Source organism: Caretta caretta, chromosome 5, assembly GCF_965140235.1.
Source record: "Caretta caretta isolate rCarCar2 chromosome 5, rCarCar1.hap1, whole genome shotgun sequence".
In the NCBI taxonomy this organism is placed as follows: Eukaryota; Metazoa; Chordata; order Testudines; family Cheloniidae; genus Caretta; species Caretta caretta.
The window spans coordinates 110,576,460-110,603,184 of record NC_134210.1 but is presented as its reverse complement, the minus strand read 5'-3'; the positions used below and the strand labels follow the sequence as shown (position 1 = coordinate 110,603,184).

At 44.7% G+C, this 26,725-nt stretch overlaps 1 protein-coding gene across 1 annotated transcript in view; it reads right to left on the bottom strand.

Moving 5' to 3' along the window:
- Positions 1–356: 356 nt before the first annotated feature.
- The window catches only part of SNAPC3 (small nuclear RNA activating complex polypeptide 3), a 28,759-nt gene continuing 2,390 nt past the window's right edge, over positions 357–26,725 (bottom strand). The window contains exons 2-9 of the mRNA XM_048851294.2: positions 13,727–13,804; positions 10,967–11,051; positions 9,490–9,594; positions 8,684–8,833; positions 6,502–6,584; positions 4,779–4,943; positions 3,889–3,996; positions 357–1,386 (exon numbers count right to left, since the gene is read on the bottom strand). Of these exons, the coding sequence (XP_048707251.2) occupies positions 1,239–1,386; positions 3,889–3,996; positions 4,779–4,943; positions 6,502–6,584; positions 8,684–8,833; positions 9,490–9,594; positions 10,967–11,051; positions 13,727–13,804 (922 nt within the window). The 3' untranslated portion in view covers positions 357–1,238. The remainder of the gene's footprint in view (positions 1,387–3,888; positions 3,997–4,778; positions 4,944–6,501; positions 6,585–8,683; positions 8,834–9,489; positions 9,595–10,966; positions 11,052–13,726; positions 13,805–26,725) is intronic.

The window sequence follows — 26,725 nt, the reverse complement described above, 5'->3', positions numbered from 1 at the left end:
GCAAGTGTTGGCAGGACTGAGGAATATAAAAACCTGAATAATACAGAATCCGTTCTGACAAACCTTTTTCATATTTACACAGGGTGAAGGCAATTCCATGCTGAGCAAAGCAGATTTTTTTTTTTTTGAAAGCTGATGGACTTTTGAAATTTACAAGAGAAGAGCAATTCATGCTATTACTCTTACCAAACAGCAGAGGTCTGTTCTGTTCAACTTCCCAGAATTTCAGATTACTAAAAAACAAAAAAAACTCTACATCTAGGCTCCCTAGAAGATTGAAATATATCTTGGCAAGCAGAGGTACTCTTACTTACGTAATACTGCATGAGCAAAATAAAGTTGGCTGACAGGTCACATTTTAATTAGACTATAGGACTTTATTAAGTTTCAATATAGAGAAGTCAAGTAATATTAAAATAGCAAAAATGCACTTGCAACCAATAATGCCCATTACGAACTATAAATGATAAACTCAGGAGCACAGGAATTGAAATAAACATGAAATTCATTTGAAATGTAGGGCACTGTGCACTGCTAAATGCAACATATTTTACTCTTCACAAATGCCTATTCCTTCAGAGAGAGAAAGAAGAAAGGAGAATGTGTTGAGATGAACAAGCAGCCATTGCTTGAAGCAAGAGACCTGGAAATAAACTAGCACTCTGTGACTGGTTTCTTAGGATGTATTCTCTCCTCTTGATTGGTTTGGATTACTGCCATCAGAGTTAATGAAAGTCATCTGCCCTTGTTCAGAGGAGACTATGGCCAGAATTTTCAAACCAGGGTGCCTACAAGTCAAATGGAGTATCCTCTGAAGTTAATGGAAGCCATAGGTGCTCAGCTTTTAAAGATCAGATTTCTTTTATTCAGGACCCTAGCTTTGGACACCCAGATTTATAAGTGTAAGTCTCTCTGCCTAGAAGTCTATAGTTCCACATTTAATGTACTACAGGCACTTAAAAAAAAAAGTAAGCAGTACTTTTTTACATTTTTATAGTTAAAACGAAGCGTGGCTGAGGCTGTTTCCTCCACACTAATCCACTGTGTAAATGCTCCCTTTCTGGATTACCAACAAGATTCAAAAACTTGATGTGCGCAGGAACCCCCCTTCTGAACAAAGGAATGATGGCCTATCCCAAACCCCAGCAGTATTTCAGACTACATCTGTTCAGAACCACCCAACCGCCACTGCAGCAGATTCACGGTTCCAGTTCACTGAATTCATTCTCGTTGAAGCCTTAGTTGAAAGTCCCTGGGTCAACGTAAGGGTAAGCAAGGAACTCTCCCAGTTTATTGCCTTCTGCATCATAATGGAGCATTCGAAAACAAACGTCACAGAAGAAACAGGGGTCCTCTGGAGCGAGACTGTCCTCATTAGTCACCCACCTGCAGGTTTTAAAACACAGGTGTTTCACTTTAGACTGACACATTTAATGTGTATAGGACACACCCCCATCAAAATCTTATTCTTAGATTCGTTACACCTGTACATGCAGTGAAATATGAAAGATACCATAACCCACTGTGGTGAGTCTTATCCTTGCCATCTTACTCCATTTCCCAGCAGAGGCAGCTCCTTCCCAAACCTGTTTGCCAAGAACCACATTCCTTTAATCACATCCACAAACTTGCTGCTACAGCAGCAGCATCTAGCATGGGCTGTGTCCTTACTTGTTCTGTGAAGCTCTTAGCAAACTTTTGGGTACTCAAATTAAAATACAGTATGAAGCTCCCATTCATTGCCTGGCAACTTAATACAAATTAAAACTATTTGCCTGGGGAGGGGGAGGAATGTAGATGTACAATAGCTTCCCCAATTATGCAAACTGCTTGAGCAACAACCAAACCTGTTCAGAGAATTGGGAATCAACTGAATGGGGAGACACGCTTTGTTAGAAACCGAGGTTGAGATAATTGGGATTGACACTGAACACTGCCATCCAAAGTCTAGTGCTTTTCCTCACGGTCGTTAGAATTGAATTTTTAATCTAAGTTCTCTTACTTACTGTTGTCAATTAGCTGACGAGTGGCAGTTTTAATTATATATTAATTTAAGAGCTTGCATTGTTTTTGATGCAGTTTGGTCACTTGTGAAATTTTGTTTACACATGTGCATCTACACATACGGACGCACAATATTTTCCTTTCAATCATAGGCTTGAATGAGGCAGGGGAGACTGGGTTAAATAGGGAGGGTGCTGCTCTATACCTCTCAACAGAGGTGAAGTTATCATCAATACAGATGTCAAGATGAGGAACGGTAGACGTGCAGCGAAATAATTATATGGTAGCACTTAGAGAACCTGTCACAGATCAAAGACACCCAAACCCAGTGCACTGAGGTATTATATAAACATAGTAGAAACCCGGAGTGTAGATGGGCTGCACTAATGCAAGAAATGACTTGCAAAAGAGAAAGGTAAGCTGTACTGTTACCAGTCACTATTTGCACCCGTGCAGCACATTTACACTAGGGGGTTTGCACTAGTGAACTATAGCTACATAGCTACACTGGTGCAAATACTTGCATTGTAGACAAGGCCTTTGCTACTCATTAAAAAACCAGTGACTGAAGATGCTATCCAACACAGATTAGAACATGCAGAGATGTCCAGCCAAAGCTGTTCTGGCCAGCTGGGGCTCAGCATCTCCCCGCTTAATCCTGGTTTTAATATAATGGAGTTAGAGAACATCACCTCTGGTAATGCATTCCCCACCCTGTCTTTCCCCGACATTGATCCTTTGGCTCCACCTGCCCTTATGGTCAGACTCCTCAGATGGATTATGGCCACGTCTGATAGCATCCAGGGGACTTGCTAAGAACGCCAAGATGGGCTGTCCCAACAGCATTCTGCCTGATTATCTTTGAGTGATCCAATGACAAAATACTGAAGATAAAGGAGCACAATCCATGTATCAGACTGGGATAAGGGGCATGAACGCTCACTTAGAGCAACCAGCCAAAACTTGGTTTTGAAGTGACCTAGACAAAACTCGATAAAACACCAGGGTGTCATATCTAGCCTTTGGGACTGGTTTACTTTCCTGATACAGATATTTCTACCGTGCCTGAGGATGGGCTTTTCGTAAGACCAGATGAATGGAATGTAAAATATTGCAGGGGATAGAGGGTTTGCTCACAGTTCTTTCTAATTAGAACAAACAGCTAGCAAAGCCTGTGTGTGGATTAGCACAAATGGCCACAGATGTATTTTTCTGCATACACAGCCTAAAGAGACGGGGGGGGGGGGGGGGGATGACCTAGTAAACTGCTGAGGAAAAAAGCTACATTTTTTGTCTTTTTAACCTTTAAAATTATTGCATTGAAATACTTAAAGCTGTATAGTAAAATCAGGATGTTAGCTTTACTCCTATTCCTCTATCTATACTTTAATGCAGACACTGTTTTTTAAAACAGATACAACACATGGACTCCTGAAAAAGAGACTCCGATTTTGTCTTGTTATAATCATTGTTTTAATCTAGCATTTTGCTCTATAAAAACCTTAAAATAAATACATCTGGGCTCTGTGCTCATATTCTAAGTGTCAAACATAAGAGAGCTGTCCAGAAGTTTACCACCCTCTTTTCCACTCTCTTTTGGTTATCCTACAAGAGTTTCCCCTATCGTTCAATAATCTGTAGGATGGGCACGACAGGGACATTCTTCAGAAAATGAGACAGTAACTGAGGATTTGTGTATAACAAAAAAGTGTGTTGTGCCTTGCTAATAATTTGAATTAGTTCTATATGGACACAAACACCTGGAGTACAAGGACAGAGGATGTTGATTTAAAAAAAAAAAAAAGACACCTAGAAAGATTTCTGTTAACAGAAGTCATAGATGGATGAAGAAACCACACTAACCAAATAGCACTGGCCACTTACCTGGCTGTATACATTTTGCATACAAAGCATTTTCTAGTCCATAACCAATGCTTCTTGATTTGCAAGGGATACAGGGTCCTATCCAGGCAGTCATCCTGATGAACAAGCCTTGCACAGAGAGGAACAGAATAAGGGCTTGGCTACATTGCATCATTTTATTGTGTCTGAACACCGTCACGGACAGGCAGGTTAGAGGACAATGCTGTTCACAATTTAGAGACCAGTGCAGACTAGGGAAAGTCACATTCAGAATTGTGGCACACAGACATAAATCTTAAGACATGAATACTAGTCGCATCATATCACAGACTCACTCGTATGGGTCAGTGGTAAAGCTGATCTCCATTAGACATGTAATGCCCTATCCTGGGAGATGTCAAGTGCCACCTAAGAGACGCTCAGTGTAAACCCTAGGTATAGCAGGCTTATGGGAACAAAAGCTTTTTGGCTTCCTCTATAAGTGAGAGAACTGAAGGAGTATTCCTGCCTGCCATACATTGAGCATTCCTACTGAGGACAACAGGAATGCTCACCAAATCATGGGAGACACTGAGTATCTTGCAGGAGCAGGCTGTTAACAAAAGGCAAAGGAGTGCAGGACCTGGGCCAATCCAGTATTAGTTTTATGGCTGTTTTACTACATGATGGTCTATCATTTCCCTTCTGTTTATCTCCTTCCTTGCTGCAGAGGATTAGGTGCATACAGAATAAAATCTTTTTACTAAGCCAATTCTGCATAAAAATTACACTATTATACTGTATAAATTATTCTACTTCAGCTTTCTGAAGTAGTGTTGATATTAGTGTTTATCAAGCACTCTCTGACATCAAGAGAGAAAGCAAAGCACTTATAGTAACTGCATGAGCATTCCCAAATAGTAATAATTTACCTTATGTCTGTGATGATAATGATATGCTCACAATCTCCTTGGTGACAGAAGAGGTATGGAAAACCAACTTTGATGGATAAGTCATTAAACGTGTAGTCCTCCATTTTAGCAGTCTGAAGGTTCCCATAGCCTCGGTCATGAGATTCTGACCACTCAATAATTGTTCTGAAATTTCACGGACAGACCATAGTTAGGATTGCTATATTAGAAGCTGAAAACATATGAAAGTTAGCTATGCACCTAGTATTTTAGGTGAGTCAAACTCTTCATCAGGTCACTGATTACAAAAAAAAAAGTTACCAACATTTCTTATATATGTGTGTCGGGATTTGCTGAACACCACGTTTCCACAGAGTTATACACTGTGCCTTGAGACTGCCCAGAATCCAATGCCAATCATTTTTCTAAAGAAATCCAAGTAAAGTTGAGGACTTTCCTGGCCATGCATGGAAGTCATGTGATGTGTAGCATGCCAAGCCTCAATCACCTTTTGCATGGTTATTTCTGAGCTCAGCTCACATTTATTGGATTTTCTAGAACATGCTCATCGCTATGAGGTGTTCCACTACCACAAGTAGCATTTATTCACACTTCTCTGAGCTAGGAAAGTTTGACCATCCTCATTTTGTGAGCAGAGAAGTGAGGCACAGAGATCATACATCTTGCCCAACATTGCACAGCAAGTCTGTGGCACAGTAAGGAACCAAATCCAGCTGTGAGGGTTTTCTATACTGACCACCATAATAGTGCAGCTCCCAACAAAGGCAGTAGGGCCTTCATATAAACAGGTATTGACTGGTTAATTCAGTAAGTTTTCAAAATTGAACCACAGTTTGAAATGGTTTCAAAGACACCTGCCACCATAGCTCGACCCCTCTCCTTTCTCAGGGCTGATCACATAACTTCTCTCTGCCAACTCCAGGAAGCACTTGTGTAGAAAGTATTCAATGTATGCTCAGTAATGGGAGGAAGAGACTAGGGGTTACTAGATTCACAAAAACAGCACATTTTTAATTTGTGGCTGAGCTGCCAATTTCCCCTTTTCTTGTCTTTTTTGAGGCACCCTTTAGCAGTCTTTGGGTTTGTCTACATGGCACCATAGTAGTCTCTACATGGGCATGAAATACAGAGCACTCTGATTGCCCCACATAGACCACGTTGGCATAAACTAAAACTTACCTAGTGCGCACTGACATAGTCCTGTTTGAAATGGGATTACATCAATGCACACCTTTTAGTTTGCACTGGCAGGGTCTACATGGGGCAGGTAGCCCGTGCTACAATTCACACCCCTGTAGAACACCTTATGGCACTGTGTAGACAAGCCCTTTGTAAATAGCCAGGGCATTTTAAAGTCTAGTCCAGGCAAAACTGCAGCTGCCAGTCCTTTCCCCTTCATAGAACTCGTTCCCAACAAATAAATGGACCCAGCTCATACAGAGGAAGCAGTTTTAGATCTTCAGGAAGATCAGTTCAGTGCTGGGGATGGCTATGGAAGGGGAGAGAAATTAGGGGGTTTTCCAAGAAGGAGAGAAAAGGTGAGTACAAAGAATAGGGCAGGCAAGGAGGATAAGCTTTAAAATGTACTAACTGGGGAATTATTTTAGCTCCACATAGGCATTAAAAGTTCCTGTTCCTAGAAACATCACATAGCAGCAGCAGAATCAGTCAAATTTCTCTTCTCTAAGGGTCTCCTCTCACTAAGGGACTGTGCATACTATACCTGCTGAGATCTCTGCACTCTGAGTGCCTTCTATCATTGTAAAAAATGCCTTCAAAATAAAAGAAAGCAGATTTGTAGAGATCCTTGGACAAAGAGAGAGAGAGACACACACAACATTAGTACTGTACTACAAAACAATAGATTAAACAACAGAAACCTTGCAAAATTAAGCTTATTTGTGGTACTCTTTATGGATGTACATTATATTTGGCTGTATCATTCTGTCAGTGTTTAAGCAGAGCTTCCCATTGGTTTCACTGGGGAGTTCAGCTTAAATATTGATGTCAAAATATGGCTTGTTGCATAGTCACTGGCTACAGTGTGTGATTTTTTGCAAACAATACAGAACTAAAATTTAGGGCAGAGTTATTCTGTTGACGGCAAACTGATCATGCTGTAATAATGTTTCTTTTCTTATTATTTCCCCCATTCTGCTACTCACAGATTTCTAAAAACCCATGAGCATCATTTACAGAATTTAGGCACAACTCTCCAGGTGCTGAAAACTAGCAAGGTCAGAGCAGGCTGTGCCACAAGGCCCGCTGTTCCCCAGGATGCCAAGTCATCAACTCTACTGCAATCCTGCAGACAAAACACATATATTAAAAGGTAGCCATGTGGCAATAGTGACTACTCACACCTCCATAAACATTTGGAAGGTCAAATCATCCCCCTTTTGGGTGCTCTGAAGAGATCCAGCATCCCACAAAATGCTCTCTTAATTACACAATTTGTCAGAGATAGGCCATTTGTACCACACATTTTCTCACAGAGGATAATTAATGTTTTATGCCATTCATATCGGCATTAACAGGGGTCATAGAATTCTGCATCACTAGAAATTATTGAAGCTAGCTAATGAGTATCCACTATTTACACAAGTTCTGTGACAAGGCTGTGTAGATTAACTCTTATATAAAAGAGTGAGCTCCTTTGCTAAACTCTATTCATATCAACTAGGCAGGAACAAATAAAAAAAGAGGAAAAAACTATCTGGCAAAATAACCATGTGTTATTCTGTTAATCAGCTGCGCTTTACAATACATGGAGAGCTGTACAAGTGGACAGGCTAAAATTAGCAGCAAGTAGTATTTATATGAATAGAAAATGCAGTCATACCATAAAGCATTTTTTTTATTATGGGTTTGGGAACTTAAAACAGTAGAAAGGTACACAAAAGGAAATAGATTAACCTCACAAATATATAGCTGAAAGTCAGTGAAGAGCCTGCACAAGGTCTCTCTCTCTATAGAGAAGTTTATATATATATATATATATATATATATATATTATTAAGGAACAGCGGGAACCATTGCATAAGTAAGGCAGATGCCAATTTCCCCTTAGGAGCATCCCACAGTAAATTATAGATTACTTTTTGGAGAACCTGGGGTTATTTTTTAAATAATCATTTAAATGGGGACAGAGAAAGGTAGTCTTTTATCCCCATTCAAAAAACTTTAAGCACTGATCTATTCATTCTCAGATTAATAACTTTTTAATTTACAAAAGTAAAATTCTGTAAAGAAAGCTGAAGGCTGCTTTGGGATGTTAGCCGGACTCTATATAGAAACATATTTTAAGAATGTAGCTCTTCAAATAATTTTGTTGTAATTTAGGAAAGTTTTACATATATGTTATATGTGTAATTGTGCATAGCTATAAAATACAATTAGTATATATACTTCATATGTACATGCATGTGTTTACAAAGTTTAACAGTAATTTTAAGAAGTCACAATAAGTGCAGAGTGTGCAAAAGATTTTTCCATATTTTAATTGCCAAGGAAAACAGAAGAGCTGATGTCTCACTTTGACAGGCATCTGGTGACTTCTGGCAACTAACTTTAGCTGTAATGGTTATGTTCTAGTGCTCAGAAACATGTGAGGCATTTCATAGACCCTAATAATAGATAAACACTCATTTTTTATCTTCAAAGCATTCTGAAAGTTATACTAGCGCATCTTCTATCCATGCATCTCAAAAAGCATTCTGCAAAGATCAGTAAATCTCTCTCAGATTACAGATGTATCTTGGTATTAAATTTGGCCTCCCACCATGATATCTGGATACTAACAGAAGTATGTAATCTAACTTCACCATTACATTTTACTGTTGGGGGGGGCGGAAACAAAGCACAAACACATACACACTCAACCCCTTTACATTAGATGACTGTACCTTGCTAATGTGCTCTGGTGCCTGGTCAGGGTGGCTGCTGAACTCACCACCCATCTGAAGGTCGCTGACACAGGAAATGGAGTCTCTGAGCTCAGTGAGTTTTTGACTCCCCAACACAAGCACTGTCTGATAAGGTTTGTGATCTTTATGCTACAAAAGAAACAGTGAGCAGCCTTCAGTTCACAACAGGGCCAGAATGTCTTTACCACCAGCACCGCTACAGAATGACTAATTGGAGTCATTAGCAGCACAAGGCCTAACTCCTCCCCATAAAAGGCTGACATCAGCTTTCCACAGCCCCTCTAAAGCTGCAGCCAGTTTTTAGAGCAAGGAACTAATTTGAAGCACAAGACTCAAAGTTTTTCATGGCTGCCAATAACTAGGAATGAAAGATTAAGTCATGTGATGAAATCTCCAGGAATATGTCCAACCAAAGTTGGCAACCCTACAAGTAACTTGAGTACAACTGTTGGCCAGCCCCACAGAGCTCACCTTAGTTCTACATGCTACACATTCTGATCTACAGTAAAACTATGAATTTACTACTGAACCATTAAGACAAGACAAACTTTTACAACTACCACCTAGAATCACAGAAAGCCAGTCTCCAGCAGCCTTTGAGTGTGATTTATGGTACGCTTATACAGTGTCTCGCACAGTGGACCCGCAATTTGGATAAATTGTAGTAGCACCTACAGGTTAACTGATAAATAAGAAGTGATTTCAGTGAGACTGCTTGTGGAGTGAGAACTATTCAAGGTGGGAAAAAGCATCAGAATCTGACCCAGAGAATTTTTAATACCAACCTTCTGAAATATGACAGGATAGAAGATGTTCAGAGTTAGGAAAAGTTCTCCTTCCTCAATTAGATCTGCTGGATCTTTTGGCCTCTTTCCAATTGCATGAGACTCCTAGGAAGAGAAAATGTTAATACACATGTCTGAGTGCATTCTGTTGCAAACTGTACAATGGATTAGAAACTAAACATGGGAGAAGTGAGCAAAAACAAGAGACTCTTGCTAATGATGTACATTTACTTTACTCAACCCAAATGTCAAGCAAATCCAAGCCAAGACGCCAGCACTACCATGCCTCTCATCCTCCTATAGTACAAACTAGCATGTTCTGGATATGAGCTGAAAGCATTTTTGTTATGCTCTTTCCTTAAGATGAACCCCCAGCTGTCAAACAGAGTAAGGGAGGTAATTTCTCCCTTTTCTAACAGTTGGGGAACGTTGCCCCAAACAAAAACAGACTTCTGGCTGAAAAAGGATTTCACTGCAATCTGGCCACCACAAAGTGCTCTTTAGCTTTAAGAGCAGAGATGCTTACTGCTGCTGTAGCCCCATGCAGAGATAAGTGCTAGTCCTTGAAGTGCAAGCTAATTGGACTCTATCACTGGAGTCTCTTTTGCTAATGTAAGCAAAACTCAGACTGTCTAGTATGTTTTACTTACAATAATAGATTCCATTGCAACTACTGACATTGCCGTATTAGAGCATCAATTGCCGGACATGTGCCTTCTTTTTAAAGAGCTTGGCTCACAGGACTGCTAAGTAGCTCCTACTGTTTTCTAGAAAATATCTGTGTCAACTCCTTACCCCCCATTTGGTTTTGATTTGTTTCTTATGTATACTACACAATGTTAAAACACACACACAGGACAAGGCAAGGGGAGGCAGCACCGTTAAGCGCATATAAGGAGGGCCACACAGGGAAATTCTTAACTTTCATCATGTCTGGTGTTTTTCTTGTATAGCCAATTGATTCCAGGAGCTGGAAATTTAGGGATTTCACCTTTCATTTTTAAAAAAAAGTCTGTCCCTTATGGTTGTGGATATTTTTGTTTTAAATTAAAGATGAGGTTGTGACCCCATCCCATGACTCCTGAGCTCTCGGCATGGCTATAGTGCCTATGCCTTGATCATATTACATGTCTGTACAGCACATTGGGGCACCTATACAGAACAGTATTCATGTTATCAGTAATATTATGTTCATGCTTAGAAGCCCCAGCCAAGATTGGAATCCCATTGTGTTAAGGACTCTACAAACACAGTGAGACAGTCCCTTCCCCAAAAGTGTTGCAGTGTAGGCTACCCTCTTATAGGAGCATATGTCATCTTAGCCACTGTTTGCAAACTCATAGTACAATAGTGTGGTGATATACATGGCTTCACCAGCAAATCAAAAACAAAAAGCAAACGAAGCCCTTGTGAGCTGTTTTCTTGACATGGTTTGATTGTCTTGAGAATCTGGAAGGAGAAGAGGGGGGAATCTTACCATCTCATAAGTAAATGTTTCTTGTCTGCAAGTGCGATCTACAATTATGGTTTCTTCTCGCCTCTCCAGGGCCTTCTTTCTAATTCTTGATAGGGTTGGGGTCAACAAGAGAGAGACACAAGGCAAAATGGCATTACAAAGCCTGCTGTGTATTGTAACTAGACAGATTTTAAAATGATATGGGAACTGCAATGCTGGTTTAAAATGGAATAAACTGAACACTTCCAGAGAGATGAGGCTTGGCCAGCTGGTCAACTGACCAGTTGAATAATGTCCTTTGACCACCTGTTATTTGACCATGGTCAAATATTCCAGAAATAATGTTCCGATGTAGGCAGAAGCCTATCTTTTTGATTACATCATGGTGTAGCAAGCCTATATAAATGTCTTGATCACTCATTTTACTTCATGCTAATGCCACCTGTTCAGAAAAACTCACTGAACTAACTGAAAGTTCAACATCTAGATTGTTCTAGAAGATTTCAGCCAAACACTGTATGGATGTATATCTTTGTATATCAAACCATCAATGTACATGGAAGTTTACAAAGAACATTAAATGGGTTAAAATCCAGGGTGGAATCCATGAAGGGAGTCCAGTGTTGCAATGCTGAGCATCACAGTGCGTAACTTTCAGACACCTAGAAAATCAAAACACCACCACTGTGGTCCACAAGGCCAAATTAAGTACCTAGGCTCCCTATACAATAAAAAGGGAAGAGACAGGTGCCTACGAATGCAATCCACAAAAGCCAGCATGCTAGGCAAGGAGCCACCAAAGCTAGCTGAAGAGCGATGCTGACAACAGGGGCGTGTACTAAACCCTGTCCCTCTCTTGGGGATAGACACCTAAATCCAGGCTGCAAGGAGATACCTAGCCCTCCTAGTGATCCACGAATGGGAACCCGCTGCCTTGAGTGAGGTGACTTAGATGCTCTCTATAAATATATCAGAGGGATAAATACCGGAGAGGGAGAGGAATTATTTAAGCTCAGTACCAATGTGGACACACGAACAAATGGATATAAACTGGCCACCACGAAGTTTAGACTTGAAATTAGATGAAGGTTTCTAACCATCAGAGGAGTAAAGTTTTGGAATAGCCTTCCAAGGGAAGCAGTGGGGGCAAAAGATCTATCTGGCTTTAAGATTAAACTTGATAAGTTTATGGAGGAGATGGTATGATGGGATAACATGATTTTGGTAATTAAATATTCATGGTAAATAGGCCTGATGGGATGTTAGATGGGGTGGGATCTGAGTTACCCAGGAAAGAATTTTCTGTAGAATCTGGCAGGTGAATCTTGCCCATATGCTCAGGGTTTAGCTGATCACCATATTTGGGGTTGTGAAGGAATTTTCCTCCAGGGCAGATCGGAAGAGGCCCTGGAGGTTTTTCGCCGTCCTCTGTAGCATAGGGCACGGGTCACTTGCTGGAGAATTCTCTGCTCCTTGAAGTCTTTAAACCACGATTTGAGGACTTCAGTAGCTCAGACATAGGTGAGAGGTTTTTTGCAGGAGTGGGTGGGTGAAATTCTGTGGCCTGCGTTGTGCAGGAGGTCAGACTAGATGATCACAATGGTCCCTTCTGACCTTAGTATCTATGAATCTATAAAATCTCATGCTTCAGCTGGTCACCTGCAGGAGTCAGAAAGGGATTGTTTACCCCTCGACTCCCACTATAGGTGTGGTTTGTTTGTCTCTGTAGCATTAGAGATGGCCACAGTTGTCGATTGAACCCTGGACGGAATAAGCCAGTACTCTGAGGTGGTACTGGGGATTCTCTCTCTTCGGTGCTTGGTTGGCTGGTTCTTGCTCACACGCTCAGGGTATGTCTTCACTACCCGTCGGACCGGCGGGTAGTGATCGATCTATTGGGGATCGATTTACCGCATCTCATCTAGACGCGATAAATCAATCCCCAAATCGATGCCTGTACTCCACCTCGGCAGGCGGAGTCGACGGTCGACTCGCCGCCATGAGGACGGCCAGGTAAGTTGAACTAAGATACTTCGACTTCAGCTACACGAATAGCATAGCGGAAGTTGTGTATCTTAGTTCAACCCCCCAACTCCCAAGTGTAGCCCAGGCCCCAGGCTCTAACTGGTGAGACTGGCAGTGACCTTAGGGCTTTTTGCCTTCCTCTTCAGGGTGGCGTGCAGATCGCTTGCCAGGATCATCTGGGAATATCTCAATTTCTGGGCCATTGAAGGGTCCTCAGGCAATGTCACATCTCAGTCCCCCCTGTTCTCTCTCTGTGGCACACAATAATTTAGCCTCCTGAGGCCTATAATATTTTGGTCTAATTTTAGCGGTTAGGTTTAGTATGTGATTGCTGGGTGGTGTTGGTGACCTGTGATATGAGAAAGTCAGTCTAGATGATTTGATGGTCCTTTCTGGCCTTATACTCTAAGAATCTCTAAAAGTCAGTCCAAAAGCATCTGGTGTTCGAGCTCAGCAGCCATATCAGAATCTCGTGTACTATAACTGATAGTCTTTATTGAATGAGATCCTTCAATGCAGATGGCATGAAAAAAATCTCTATTTTTTTGCCCCAGACATAGGTAAGACATAAAGCACATAAAGCAGTGGGTTGGTGCAACCTATGCACCCCTAAAATGGTTTCCAGATCTTTAATGTATTACTAGAAACTGCCCAGCAGTTACACCACTGCCTGAACACCACACACATTGTGGTACTACAGCAGTTAAAGCATTTATCTTATCCAGGTTCTGATAAGGGCATCAAAATCCAACATACCGAAGAGTTACTAGGCTGCTGTCTTCAGAAATAATCTCTGGATCTTCTTCTTTATCAGGGGACTTTAACATGTCAATACTGAAAATAAGAACAGTGGTTACATATTTTTTCATTCTTCTTTCATAATAAAAAAATCAATTAAGCTGTAATCAAGTTGTATAATCTATGCCTCAGTTTCCCAATCTGTAAACTAAGGGACGTACTACTTACCTATCTTACAGGCATGTTGCAAAGGTAAATGTGTTACTCTTTATGAAGTGTTTTGAGCTCCTGGGAGGAAAAAGTCTAAGGAAGTCCAAAGAATTATTAGTTCATAGTAGTTCCTTAGTATTTGTTTTAGAGTCATGCCTAGCCAAATCAACCAGTTTCCTGCTTTCCTTCTAAGTTTTTGTTGAAATTGGAAGTGAAAATAAATATTACTTTGGTTTTGTGCCTTTCGTCAGAGGATCTCTTAGTGATTTACACAGGTGATTGAGTTAAGGCCACTCTGTGAGTCAGTTGTAGAATACTGGAAAGAACCTAGCTCTCCTGAACCCCAGGTTAGTCTTCCAAAAGTTTACTAAATTATGAACCAAGTATAAATGATAAAACCTCCCTGTTTTGAGATAGGAAATCTGTGCAAAAATTTGAACAACATTAAGGCCTCGTCTACACTGGCAAGTTTTTGTGTAGTAATGCAGCTTTCTGCGATGAAACTCCCGAGGTTTACACACTGGGAAGCCACTTTGTGTGCAAAAACTGCACAGTTGCAGTGCTGTAAAAAAAGCCACCCTGACGAGAGGTGTACAGCTTTCTGCGCCGGGGCAACAGCGCTGCGGTGCCAGATGTGCTGAGACCATGGCATGCATTGCGAGCAAACAGGAAGGGGACTTACAAAATTCCCAAGGAATTTAAAGGGTGGTGTTGATGGCTGGTCACCTGAGAGCAGAGTAGTAGACTTCAAACCAATGACCAGAGAGGTGAGAACAGGCATCGGTTTGAAGTCTACTATTCTGCCCTCAGGTGACCAACCATCAACACCACCCTTTAAATTCCTTGGGAATTTTTTAAGTCCCCTTCCTGTTTGCTCGCAATGCATGCCATGGTCTCAGCACATCTTTCCAGGTGCCCATGGCTGCTCTGCACACCAGGCGATCCCCTGCTTGGAGCAATGCTGAGCTGCTGGACTTTATCAGTATTTGGAGAGAGGAGGCTGTCCAGTCCCAGCTGTGCTCCAGCTGTACCAATTATGATACCTATGGACAGATTTCATGATGCATGACAGAAAGGGGCCATGACCAGGACACACTGCAGTGCAGGGCCAAACTGAAGGAACTGCGGAAGGCCTACCACAAGGTGCGAGAGGCAAACTGCCGCTCCGGTGCTGCACCCACGAGCTGCCGGTTCTACAAAGAGCTGGATGCAATACTCAGTGGTGACACCACCTCCACTAGAGCGTAGAGCCCTGAGGATACTTCAGGGGCTTGCGTGCCAGTCAAGATTGGACCAAGCCAAGAGGAGGAAATCTTGGACGAGGATGTGGACGAGGCGGGGACCCAGAGGCAGAGGACCACTCGGTTTTCAGAGATGTATGCAGCCAGGAGCACTTCTTTACCCCGGAAGTGGCTAGCCAGACACAGCAGTTGGAGCTTGGCAAAGCGGATAACAGGAGAGGAGGCCCCTGGTAAGTGGCTCTGATTTTGGGAATCGCTGAAGCAAGTTGTTGGGGGGAAGGAGGGTTGCAGAAGGCCGTCTTGTTTTCTGTGTGCTGAGCTTGCACGGAGGGATTTGCAGAAGGCAGGCTTGTGTCTGTGTGATGCACGTACCACTACATGCCTAGTCATAGCAGTGGAACAGGGTGTTGATTGACTCCCTCACTTCATGGGAATCTGCCTCAGAGATCTCCAGGAAGCTGTCATGGAGACACTGAGCAATCTGCTGCCACATGTTCTTTGGCAGAGCTGCTTTGTTTTTTGCCCAATTAAGGGTAACTTTCCCGCGCCACTCTGCCATCACTGGGGAGGGGACCATTGCCGCACACAGGCGAGCTTTGTAAGGGCCAGGGCGGAAGTGGCACTGTTAGAGAAGACCCTCCCTTAATTCTCTGATCACCCTCAGCAGCGAGATATCTTCATTAATGAATATAGCCTGTGGAAAATGTGGGGACAGTAATGATTTTAAATGCCCCCCCAGTGCTGGCTTTCCCCAAAAGCCACATGCCCAGTACTGTCCTGAAACACTGAATTCGCATGCCCCTGCAGCTACTCACCATTTTGGGGGACTTGTGTCTCGTGTGCTTGCCTGGGGTCAGCCAGTTAGTGACAGGTATGTGAATAGTGGTTGTGTTTTAAAACACTGATACAGTGGTCTGTGTGTTGCAAACAATAGTGCTTCTGTAATATGTTGCATTTTGGCTTCACAGATATGGTCTTGGGAGCCGACCCTCCCTCTTTGTTATTGCCAGCTGAACAGCTGCTCAGGATTAGGAAGTGGCCACGAAAAAAGTAGAGAGGACTTTCTGCATGCTGCACTCTGCAGCAGAAAAACAAGAACTGAAGGAGTGGCGGGACAGCGAGAAGAGGGACCGAAAGGAGAATGTGACATGCCAGAACAAAGTCAAGGAGCGGTTCTTAAACGTTATGGAGTGCCAAGCGGACGTGCTTCAGGCACTCCTAGCACTGCAAACCGAGCCGCTCCGCACCCACCCTCCCCTGCAGCCGCTGTCGCAAAACTCTTTCCCATGCACCCCCCACACACCACCAACACATTCTTGTCAACATCCTTGCTCCAGTCAGTACCCGCTGCATTCTACACCTGCCCCGTCACAGTCCAGCCCTGCGAACTCCCAGTACCCACTGCACTCAACACCCATCCCTCTGCAGTTTAACCCTGCTGAAGTACAGCACCCGCTGCACTGTACTCCAAAGGACATGGTTGCATATGATACCTGGACATACACAAATCTTTAATCGTCCCAGAACCCCACCTCCTCCTGTGAGGCTCCCTTCCACCATCCCCCGCAGTGCTGATGTTTTTTTTGTTTGTTTGTTTGTTTCTCCCCTCCAGTTGTGGTTTTTTAATAAAAGAGCTGTTTTGGTTTGAAAGCAATCTTTATTCTATTAACTGAAAGAAAAGATAGCCCTGCAAAGCAACAGGCAATTTTCCTAAACCTTCACAGTGCATCGTCTGCACCAATCACAATCACCTCCTAGCATTACAAGCACTGCACTCCTGAGCATAGCAACAAATATTAGTGGCTTTCAGCTTCAAATTGCTGCCTCAAGGCATCCCTGATCCTTATGGCCCTGCACTGCGCCCCTCTAATAACCCTGATCTCTGACTATTCAAATTCAGCCTCCAGGCACTGAGCCTCAGCGGTCCAGCTCTGAGTGAAGCTTTCACCCTTCCCTTCACAAATATTATGGACCACGTACAGCACATGGCTAAAACCATAGGACTATTGTCATCGGCAAAGTCCAGCCTCCCATATAGGGAGTGCCAGCGGGCCTTTAAATGGCCAAAAGCATACTCAACAGTCATTCTGCACTTGCTCAGCCTGTTGTTGAACCGCTCCTTGCTGCTTTCAAGGTTCCCCATGTATGGATTCGTAAGCCATGACATTAAGGGGTAGGCAGGGTCTCCCAGGATCACAATGAGTATTTCGACTTCCCCTACAGTGATCTTCTGGTCTGGGAAGAAAGTCCCTGCTTGCAGCTTGCTGAACAGGCCAGTGTTCCAAAAGATGTGTGCTTCATGCACCTTTCTGGACCAGCCTGCGTTAATGTCCATGAAATGCCCATAGTGATCCACAAGCACCTGGAGAACCATCGAAAAATATCCCTTCCGATTAATGTACTCGGTGGCTAGGTAGTCTGGTGCCAGAATTGGAATGTGTGTGCCATCTATTGCCCCTCTGCAGCTAGGGAAGCCCATTTGTGCAAAGCCATCCCCAATGTCATGCACGTTGCCCAAAGTCACAGTCTTCCGGAGCAGGACGCGATTAATGGCCCTGCACACTGCCGTCAACATGAGTCCAACAGACTTTTCTCGCTCCGAACTGGTTAGCGACTGATTGGTAGCAGTCTGGAGTAGCCAGCTTCCACAGCGCAATTGCCAGATGCTTCTCCAACAATGGGGCAGCTCTCATTCTTGTGTCCTTGTACCGCAGGGCTGGCATGAGCTCATCACACAGTCCCATGAAAGTGGGCTTTCCTCATCTTGCCTTATAGTTTAAGGAATAACTCCACTGCCACTCCTGATGTGTTAGTGAGAACGAGCAGCATATTGGTCAACAGTGCAGGATCCATTCCTGCAGACCGAAGAGGCAGGACGCGCAGTACACGAACCATTGAAAGATGGTGCCAAATGTGGACGGAAGCACAGGGATTGCTGGAATGCAAAACAATGCCTCACGCGGCACTGGACAGGACCCAGGATACCCGGCAACCCCCTCCGCCTTCCCACAACACTTAGTGGCAGAAGAGGAAGAGATACTCTGTGGGATAGCTGCCCAGAGTGCACTGCTCCGAATACCGATGCAAGTGCCACAAGTGTGAACATGCTATTGCACAGGCAGCTGACAGTGTGAACACACAACAGCGGTTTCCCTTCAGTGCTCTCTGAGAGCCGATGTAACTGCTGGTGAAGAAACTCTGCCAGTGTAGACACACCCTAAGGCTAATAAGCAGTGAAGATAAGGATGATGCAGACTCTTCTGAATAAAAATATCACTGGAAGTTGCCTTTCAAAATGTTTAAGTGCTCAAGCACATGAGGGTGCAAGACACTTGTAGGAATTTTCTAGTGGATTCACCACTGTCATTATTATTATTCGCTAAAAGCATTACACTTTATGGTCTCTTAGTTAATAAGAGCCTTTTATGCTCAGGAACTATTCTCGTACTGCTCAGGTTGACACATGAAGGAGTATGTAGCTCTCTACCCATACAGCAGGTACAGTAGTCACAGTGCAAGTTTTCCTATACTGTTATCATGCCTGAAACTTGACTAGAAGCAGTCATCTCTAAGAGGGAAAAAGTAATTCAGTTTTCATTACCATTCAACCTTTGGTGCCTCTGCAAAAACTGGCAATAATTGGTCTAGTTCAGGGGTCGGCAACCCATGGCACGCAAGCCCATTTTTAATGGCACACTGCTGCCTGCCGGAGTCCTAGCAGGCAGCAGCGTGCCATTAAAAATCCGGCCCGGCCCAGCCCAGCCCGGCCCGCTCTTCTCCGCTCCCTGCCCACGGGGGGAGGGGGCAAGGGGCAGAAGCTTGGTCCTGCCAGCTCCCCTGCCTCTTCCCACAGTGTTCTGAGTTCCTGCCCCTCCTCCTCCTCTTCTTCTTCCTTCCCTCCCTGCCAGCCCTTGCGAGGGAGGGGGTGGGAGAGGAGCCGAGTCAGCACGGAGGGAGGCAGAGAAGAAGCAGGAGCAGGGCCTTGGGGAAGCGGGGCATATCCCCTCCAGTCCCCTGTCGTGAGCACCCCACGACCCCAGCCCTCTGCCCTGACCCCCCCCCCACACACACACACCCAGCCCTCTGCCCTGAGCCCTGCAGCCCCGCACACCCCCCAAGGCCCTGCCCTGAGCCCTGTACGCAGCCCCGCACACACACCCAGCCCTCAGCTTGACTCCTTCACCTCCCCCACAACCCCAGCCCTGACTCTTGCACCCCCCACATACCCAGCCCCCCTACACCCCATGCACCCCCCACATCCTGACTCTTGAACCCCTACATCCCCATCCCCACCCTGAGCACCAAACGGGAGCTCCTGCACCTCCCCCCCACACACCATGCCCATCTGCACCCCTCCCACCAAATGGGAGCTGCCAGGTAAGCGCTCCACACCCAAACCTCCTACCCCAACCCTGAGCCCCCTCCCTCATTCTAGCTCCTGGCCGGACCCTACGCCCCAACCCCCAGCCTGCTCCTTCACCCCCAGCCCTGTGCTCAGTGCACTCCCACCCTCAGATCAGTGCAGAGAGAGAGGAAGAGAATGGCCAGAACCAGGGAGAAGATAGGTACCCACGCTATGTGGGCAGGGCCGGGACCCCAGACCAGCAGCTGGGATCCCGGCTGGCAGGAGCTGGCGGATGGAACCCCTGAGCGGCAGCGGGCTGAGCCGCTCAGCCCACTGCCTGTCTGGGGTTCTGGCTGCCGGCCCGGGGTTCTGGCTGCCGGCCCCTTGCCAGCTGGAGTCCCGGCCGCAGGCCCTGCTCAGCCCACTGCCAGCCTAGGTGAACGGAACCCCAGACCAGCAGCGGGCTGAGCGGGCCAGCGGCGTAAGATGAACATTTTAATTTAATTTTAAATGAAGCTTCTTAAACATTTTGAAAACCTTGTTTATTTTACAATACAAGAATAGTTTAGTTGTATAACATATAGACTTATAGAGAGAGAGAGAGACCTTCTAAAAAACATTATAATATATTACTGGCACGTGAAACCTTAAATTAAAGTGAATAAAATTAAAACTTGGCACACCACTTCTGAAAGGTTGCCAACCTCTGGTCTAGTCTATACACCCTGTCCTAAAAATTTCCCACCCACCACAGGTGCTAGCCAAAAGTGGCTACTGGAAATGCAACCACCAGGAGCACTGACCTGCTCCATGCATAGACAGACAACATGGTAGTTAAAATACTGACAGCCACTTGACAGTTTTCCCACCATTGCCACACTGATGGAACTACAGCTGTGGGGAAAAAGGGGGTACATTAAAAAAAAGGTCTAGTGTAGACGCAGCAAAGGAGGATAATTATTATGGGCCGTTTCTTTTGGTGGGCACAAAGTTTTACATAGGCCAATGAACAGCTGTCTTACAGCAAAGGCTCTCTGTCACTACTAACATGGATCAGATTTGAGTCAGTATCTTAGAAGCATATTCCATTACGGATCTCCATGCTATCCAGTCCTCCAATACTGAAACTCTGCTAGGCTAAGGATGTTAGTTGTTGTTTTGTTTGCGGTGTATGAAGTCTGCAGAGTTCAGAATGTATGATCTTAAAACTATAGAAAGTATCTGTGAGATGTTGTATAATATAGCACTCTCCTTGTTTGTTCAAGGGCTAACGCATGAAACCCAAAGTGAAACTGCGCCTTTTTCCCCGCGCTGTAGGCCGAGCCGGGCTCCCCGCCGCCCCCGGAGCTCTCAGCGGCGGCGCAGGCAGGCCCCCCGCGCCCGAGCCGGGCTCCGCACCACCCCGGGGCTCTCTGTGGCAGCTAGCTGCTGAGAGCCCTGGGGGCAGCTGGGAGCTCCGCCGCCTGCTGCTCCCCCAGGGGGAGGGACTGGCCGTGCCGCGGGTGGCCCCTCTGGAGCTGGGAGGCGGGGAGCAGCGGCAGCCTTGTGCTCCACTGTTTAAAAAAAATTGGGGGCACTGCTTTTTGGCGCCCCCAACCACTTGGCGCCCTAGGCGGCTGCCTAGTGGTTGCACCAGCCCTGCCCGACAGACCCCACCGGAACTCCCACGCTAACCACCCCCCCACACCCATTCCCTGACTGCCCCCCCCCAGAACCTCCGCCCCTTCCCACCGCTCCCTGCCCCTTATCCAACCCCTCCTCCCAGCCCCGGCCTGGCCCCCTTACCATGCTGCTCAGGGCAGCGTGTATGGATACTGCGCGGCCCACGGGAGCTCACAGCCCCACCCCCTTACCATGCTGCTTAAAGCAGCAGGAGCTGCAGAGCTGCCCAGGAGCGGTCCAGAGCACGGCAGCGCGGCACGCTGAGGCTCTGCGAGAGGAGGGAGGGGCCGGGGGAGCCTCCCCGGCCAGGAGCTCAGGGAACCGTAACAATTTTTAACAACTGGTTCTAAAACTGGTTCAAAATTTAACAACCAGATCGCGTGAACCGGTGCGAACTGGCTCCAGCTCACCACTGATGTAGGGTATATTATTTTTGTACAGATCTGTGTATTTGTGCAATGGTAAGTACAGAGCAACGGTGGTTTAGAATCCTGTGCAGTCTGTCTCTGTGTTTTGTGTTACACCTACCCCATGCCCTTGAAGAGTCAGCCTGTGGAGTGGACCCAGAACACCCACCTGGTTTTGGGAGAGCATGTGTTTAAGCTTTGTTCGGTGTCTGGGGATTCGGTATCCAGCTCTCAAAGGGGAGTGCTAGACAGAGGGTCTGGGCCCTAAGACAGGGTAGTGTCTGTTCAGATGCTGGAGTCTTAAAGCACCCAGTGATTCAATGGCTGGATCCACTCACAGCAGTTTAAGTGCCCAAGAGGAGGCATCTGACTAGATCTGTGACAGGAAATCAATTGCTCTCCTCTGGAAAGATACTCTAGAATGGTATAAATAATACCAGAGATAAAAAGCTGAGTCAACTTGCACAAAGTTGGACCTGTGGTCCCTGGAAATAGACAACCACTAAGCCATCCCTTCACCGTGACCTTACTTACATTGGATAACCACCGCAGCAAACTCCGCTTGTTAATTTTTTAAGTTATTTAGAACATGTTTTAATATTTTATCTGATTTATTCCTTGTAATTGAATAATTAAGAAAAGATATGTAATATAAAGGGTAAAGACAGTACTTTTATCACCTTTGAGACACTAATACTAATGACACTAAGTACTAACACTTTAAGACACTAATACTAGCTTAATACAGCTTTATAACACATACCTGGAAATACTTACAACTACACCTCCTAATAAAACAAGAAGGTTAATTGGGGCTGCAGTGAAATAAGGTACCTGCAATCACACCTCCCCTGACCTACCTAAAATCCACACTGATCTTTGAGTCTAAGCCTGCTGTACACTTACACAAAGAATAATTCAGCAGGTAAACTAGAATAATGAAGCTTAGTACTTTCCATCTTCAAAGCACTTGACCAACATTAACTATTTAATCTCTAAATTAATTTCTTAACACTTAGAAGTTGGAACATCGCCACCAAAGTACATGAACAGCAACCCACAATGGTTATCTAAGCAAAACAATAATTGCCCATGACATCTGTAGGATAAGTATAGCTTTTTATATGAGTTAATTTATAATCCAGGAGAAACTGAAGGATCTATAAAAATCAGTTCCACACATAACCTGATAAGATTAGTAGGTAGGCAAGTGAAATTTGACTGATATCCAAATCAAAACCAGACATGTGTGGAAACTGGATACCCTAATTTGTCTCCTTTAATAGGTCTTTTAAGAGATTTAGTATAGGCATAGGATGCTAGAACATGCACCAAGTTAAATATTATTTGATTGTTTCTTAATGTCAGATAATTTCATAAGGTAGATTGTCAAGAATAGACATTTGACCATGTCATGTATTTTAACAGGATTTAACTATGAATTCTTTTTCAGAAAGTTCCTTCAGCCCATTATAAACAGGCTGCTCTCATTATCTTTTTTGTTGCTATTTAAAGGGGATAAGGGAGGAGTATTTCTCCCTTTTTCCCTCACATATTAGCGTAATGGGGGATAAATTCGCTTTTTAATTGAAATCACTTTCATTTACGAGAACAGTAATTGTAGATAAAACCAAAATTGATTAAATCCAGGATGCATCTGCTTCAAGCAGAAGTCCTGTGAAGTCAGGGTTACAAGATGGATGAATTTAGCCTGTTGCTTCTCTCTAATACAGACTGAAGAATGCATTCAAGTTGTCACCTCATCCCAAAGAAAGAGGGACAGAAAAAATACAAGGAAAGGAATTGAAAGTAATCAGAGGCAGTCTTGGGTGTTGGGAAGGCCTGTATCAGGTGAGATTCAGAAAACTAGGACTGTTTAATTTGGAGAGGAGAACAACAACATTAGAGATTTGGGAGCCAATTTGCAGCAGTGCCAGACCATTCCCGGGTATGCACACTTGCCTTCCTTCTGCTACAAGACCAATGGGCTGCTATCAGGTGACTTGTTCTCTACCCCAGACAGCTTCTGCCTCCCCATGTTCTCATAGAATCATAGAATATAAGGGTTGGAAGGGACCCCAGAAGGTCATCTAGTCCAACCCCCTGCTCGAAGCAGGACCAATTCCCAGTTAAATCATCCCAGCCAGGGCTTTGTCAAGCCTGACCTTAAAAACCTCTAAGGAAGGAGATTCTACCACCTCCCTAGGTAACGCATTCCAGTGTTTCACCACCCTCTTAGTGAAAAAGTTTTTCCTAATATCCAATCTAAACCTCCCCCACTGCAGCTTGAGACCATTACTCCTCGTTCTGTCATCTGATACCATTGAGAACAGTCTAGAGCCATCCTCTTTGGAACCCCCTTTCAGGTAGTTGAAAGCAGCTATCAAATCCCCCCTCATTCTTCTCTTCTGCAGGCTAAACAATCCCAGCTCCCTCAGCCTCTCCTCATAACTCATGTGTTCCAGACCCCTAATCATTTTTGTTGCCCTTCGCTGGACTCTTCCCAATTTATCCACATCCTTCTTGAAGTGTGGGGCCCAAAACTGGACACAGTACTCCAGATGAGGCCTCACTAATGTCGAATAGAGGGGAACGATCACGTCCCTCGATCTGCTCGCTATGCCCCTACTTATACATCCCAAAATGCCATTGGCCTTCTTGGCAACAAGGGCACACTGCTGACTCATATCCAGCTTCTCGTCCACTGTCACCCCTAGGTCCTTTTCCGCAGAACTGCTGCCTAGCCATTCACTCCCTAGTCTGTAGCTGTGCATTGGGTTCTTCCGTCCTAAGTGCAGGACCCTGCACTTATCCTTATTGAACCTCATCAGATTTCTTTTGGCCCAATCCTCCAATTTGTCTAGGTCCTTCTGTATCCTATCCCTCCCCTCCAGCGTATCTACCACTCCTCCCAGTTTAGTATCATCCGCAAATTTGCTGAGAGTGCAATCCACACCATCCTCCAGATCATTTATGAAGATATTGAACAAAACCGGCCCCAGGACCGACCCTTGGGGCACTCCACTTGATACCGGCTGCCAACTAGACATGGAGCCATTGATAACTACCCGTTGAGCCCGACAATCTAGCCAGCTTTCTACCCACCTTGTAGTGCATTCATCCAGCCCATACTTCCTTAACTTGCTGACAAGAATACTGTGGGAGACCGTGTCAAAAGCTTTGCTAAAGTCAAGAAACAATACATCCACTGCTTTCCCTTCATCCACAGAACCAGTAATCTCATCATAGAAGGCGATTAGATTAGTCAGGCATGACCTTCCCTTGGTGAATCCATGCTGGCTGTTCCTGATCACTTTCCTCTCATGCAAGTGCTTCAGGATTGATTCTTTGAGGACCTGCTCCATGATTTTTCCAGGGACTGAGGTGAGGCTGACTGGCCTGTAGTTCCCAGGATCCTCCTTCTTCCCTTTTTTAAAGATTGGCACTACATTAGCCTTTTTCCAGTCATCCGGGACTTCCCCCGTTCGCCACGAGTTTTCAAAGATAATGGCCAATGGCTCTGCAATCACAGCCGCCAGTTCCTTCAGCACTCTCGGATGCAACTCGTCCGGCCCCATGGACTTGTGCACGTCCAGCTTTTCTAAATAGTCCCTAACCACCTCTATCTCCACAGAGGGCTGTCCATCTCTTCCCCATTTTGTGATGCCCAGCGTAGCAGTCTGGGAGATGACCTTGTTAGTGAAAACAGAGGCAAAAAAAGCATTGAGTACATTAGCTTTTTCCACATCCTCTGTCACTAGTTTGCCTCCCTCATTCAGTAAGGGGCCCACACATTCCTTGGCTTTCTTCTTGTTGCCAACATACCTGAAGAAACCCTTCTTGTTACTCTTGACATCTCTGGCTAGCTGCAGCTCCAGGTGCGATTTGGCCCTCCTGATAACATTCCTACATGCCCGAGCAATATTTTTATACTCTTCCCTGGTCATATGTCCAACCTTCCATTTCTTGTAAGCTTCTTTTTTATGTTTAAGATCCGCTAAGATTTCACCATTAAGCCAAGCTGATCGCCTGCCATATTTACTATTCTTTCGACTCATCGGGATGGTTTGTCCCTGTAACCTCAACAGGGATTCTCTCCCACTCCTGTCTCCTAGATGGCATTAGAGTTCACGGCTCTCTGCACTGCACAAGACAACATGAAGTGAATGCTGTTCTGTAATATTGGAGTGGTAGACAAAGAAAATAAAAATCTTATCTCTAGATGTCAAGTCTCCTTACTGACCATTCCTGGTGAACCTGACAGCCTCTCCCCAACCTGCAGAGAAGATGCCTCTATCCCTCACCTAACCTGCTTGTCAAGACCCAATCATTAGAGTTCATCATCATATCAGGGTGAGATTACATGAACAATTTCACATAGGAGTGTATAGAGACGTACGGTCTGGAGCAAATAACGTTGTCTTTGTCACCAACCCAAGGATTACCGTCCTGCCATTACCCCCAGCACTCCTGTCTTCAATTCCTGCATGCACAGGCCATTGTGATCTCAGCCTCCATAAATATTTCACTCTGGTCAAAATGTGCATGGCCATCATTCTTGGCTGTCGGAGTTCAGATAATCTAGTGTAACGCCATGATCTGTTTCTTCTTTAGTGGTCATAGCAGTAGCAAGCATTTCTCAATTTTCCTTGCGATGAAATATATACTGAATATACAGACAAGCTCCTCTCATTCTGACAGATCCCAAAACACATGACAAAATATAAACCGTAGCACAGCCACTCCTGGGATGAAAAACAAAAGCTATTTGACAGCACAAAGACACACTATCTAGTTAAGACAGGAAGTGAAGAATACTATGTCCAGTTGAAACTACACAGGGCATATTAGGTAGGCAGAATATGGCAAACTGAAATTTGGCCAGGGACACGCTACTTCTGTTAAAGTAACTACAAGCTACGTCCACTGCATGTCTTATCCAGAAGATCACAATTCCAGTAGCATAGTGCCACCTAGCACAATGCTGTGACACAGGGTATGTCTATACGGCAAAAAAAACCCTATGACTGGCCCGTGCCACCCAACTCAGGTTTGTGGGGCTTGGGCTGCAGGGCTGTTTCACTGCTGAGAAGACCTCCAGGCTCAAGGAACTTATGGAGTGGGAGGGTCCCAGAGCTTGGGCTCCAGCTCA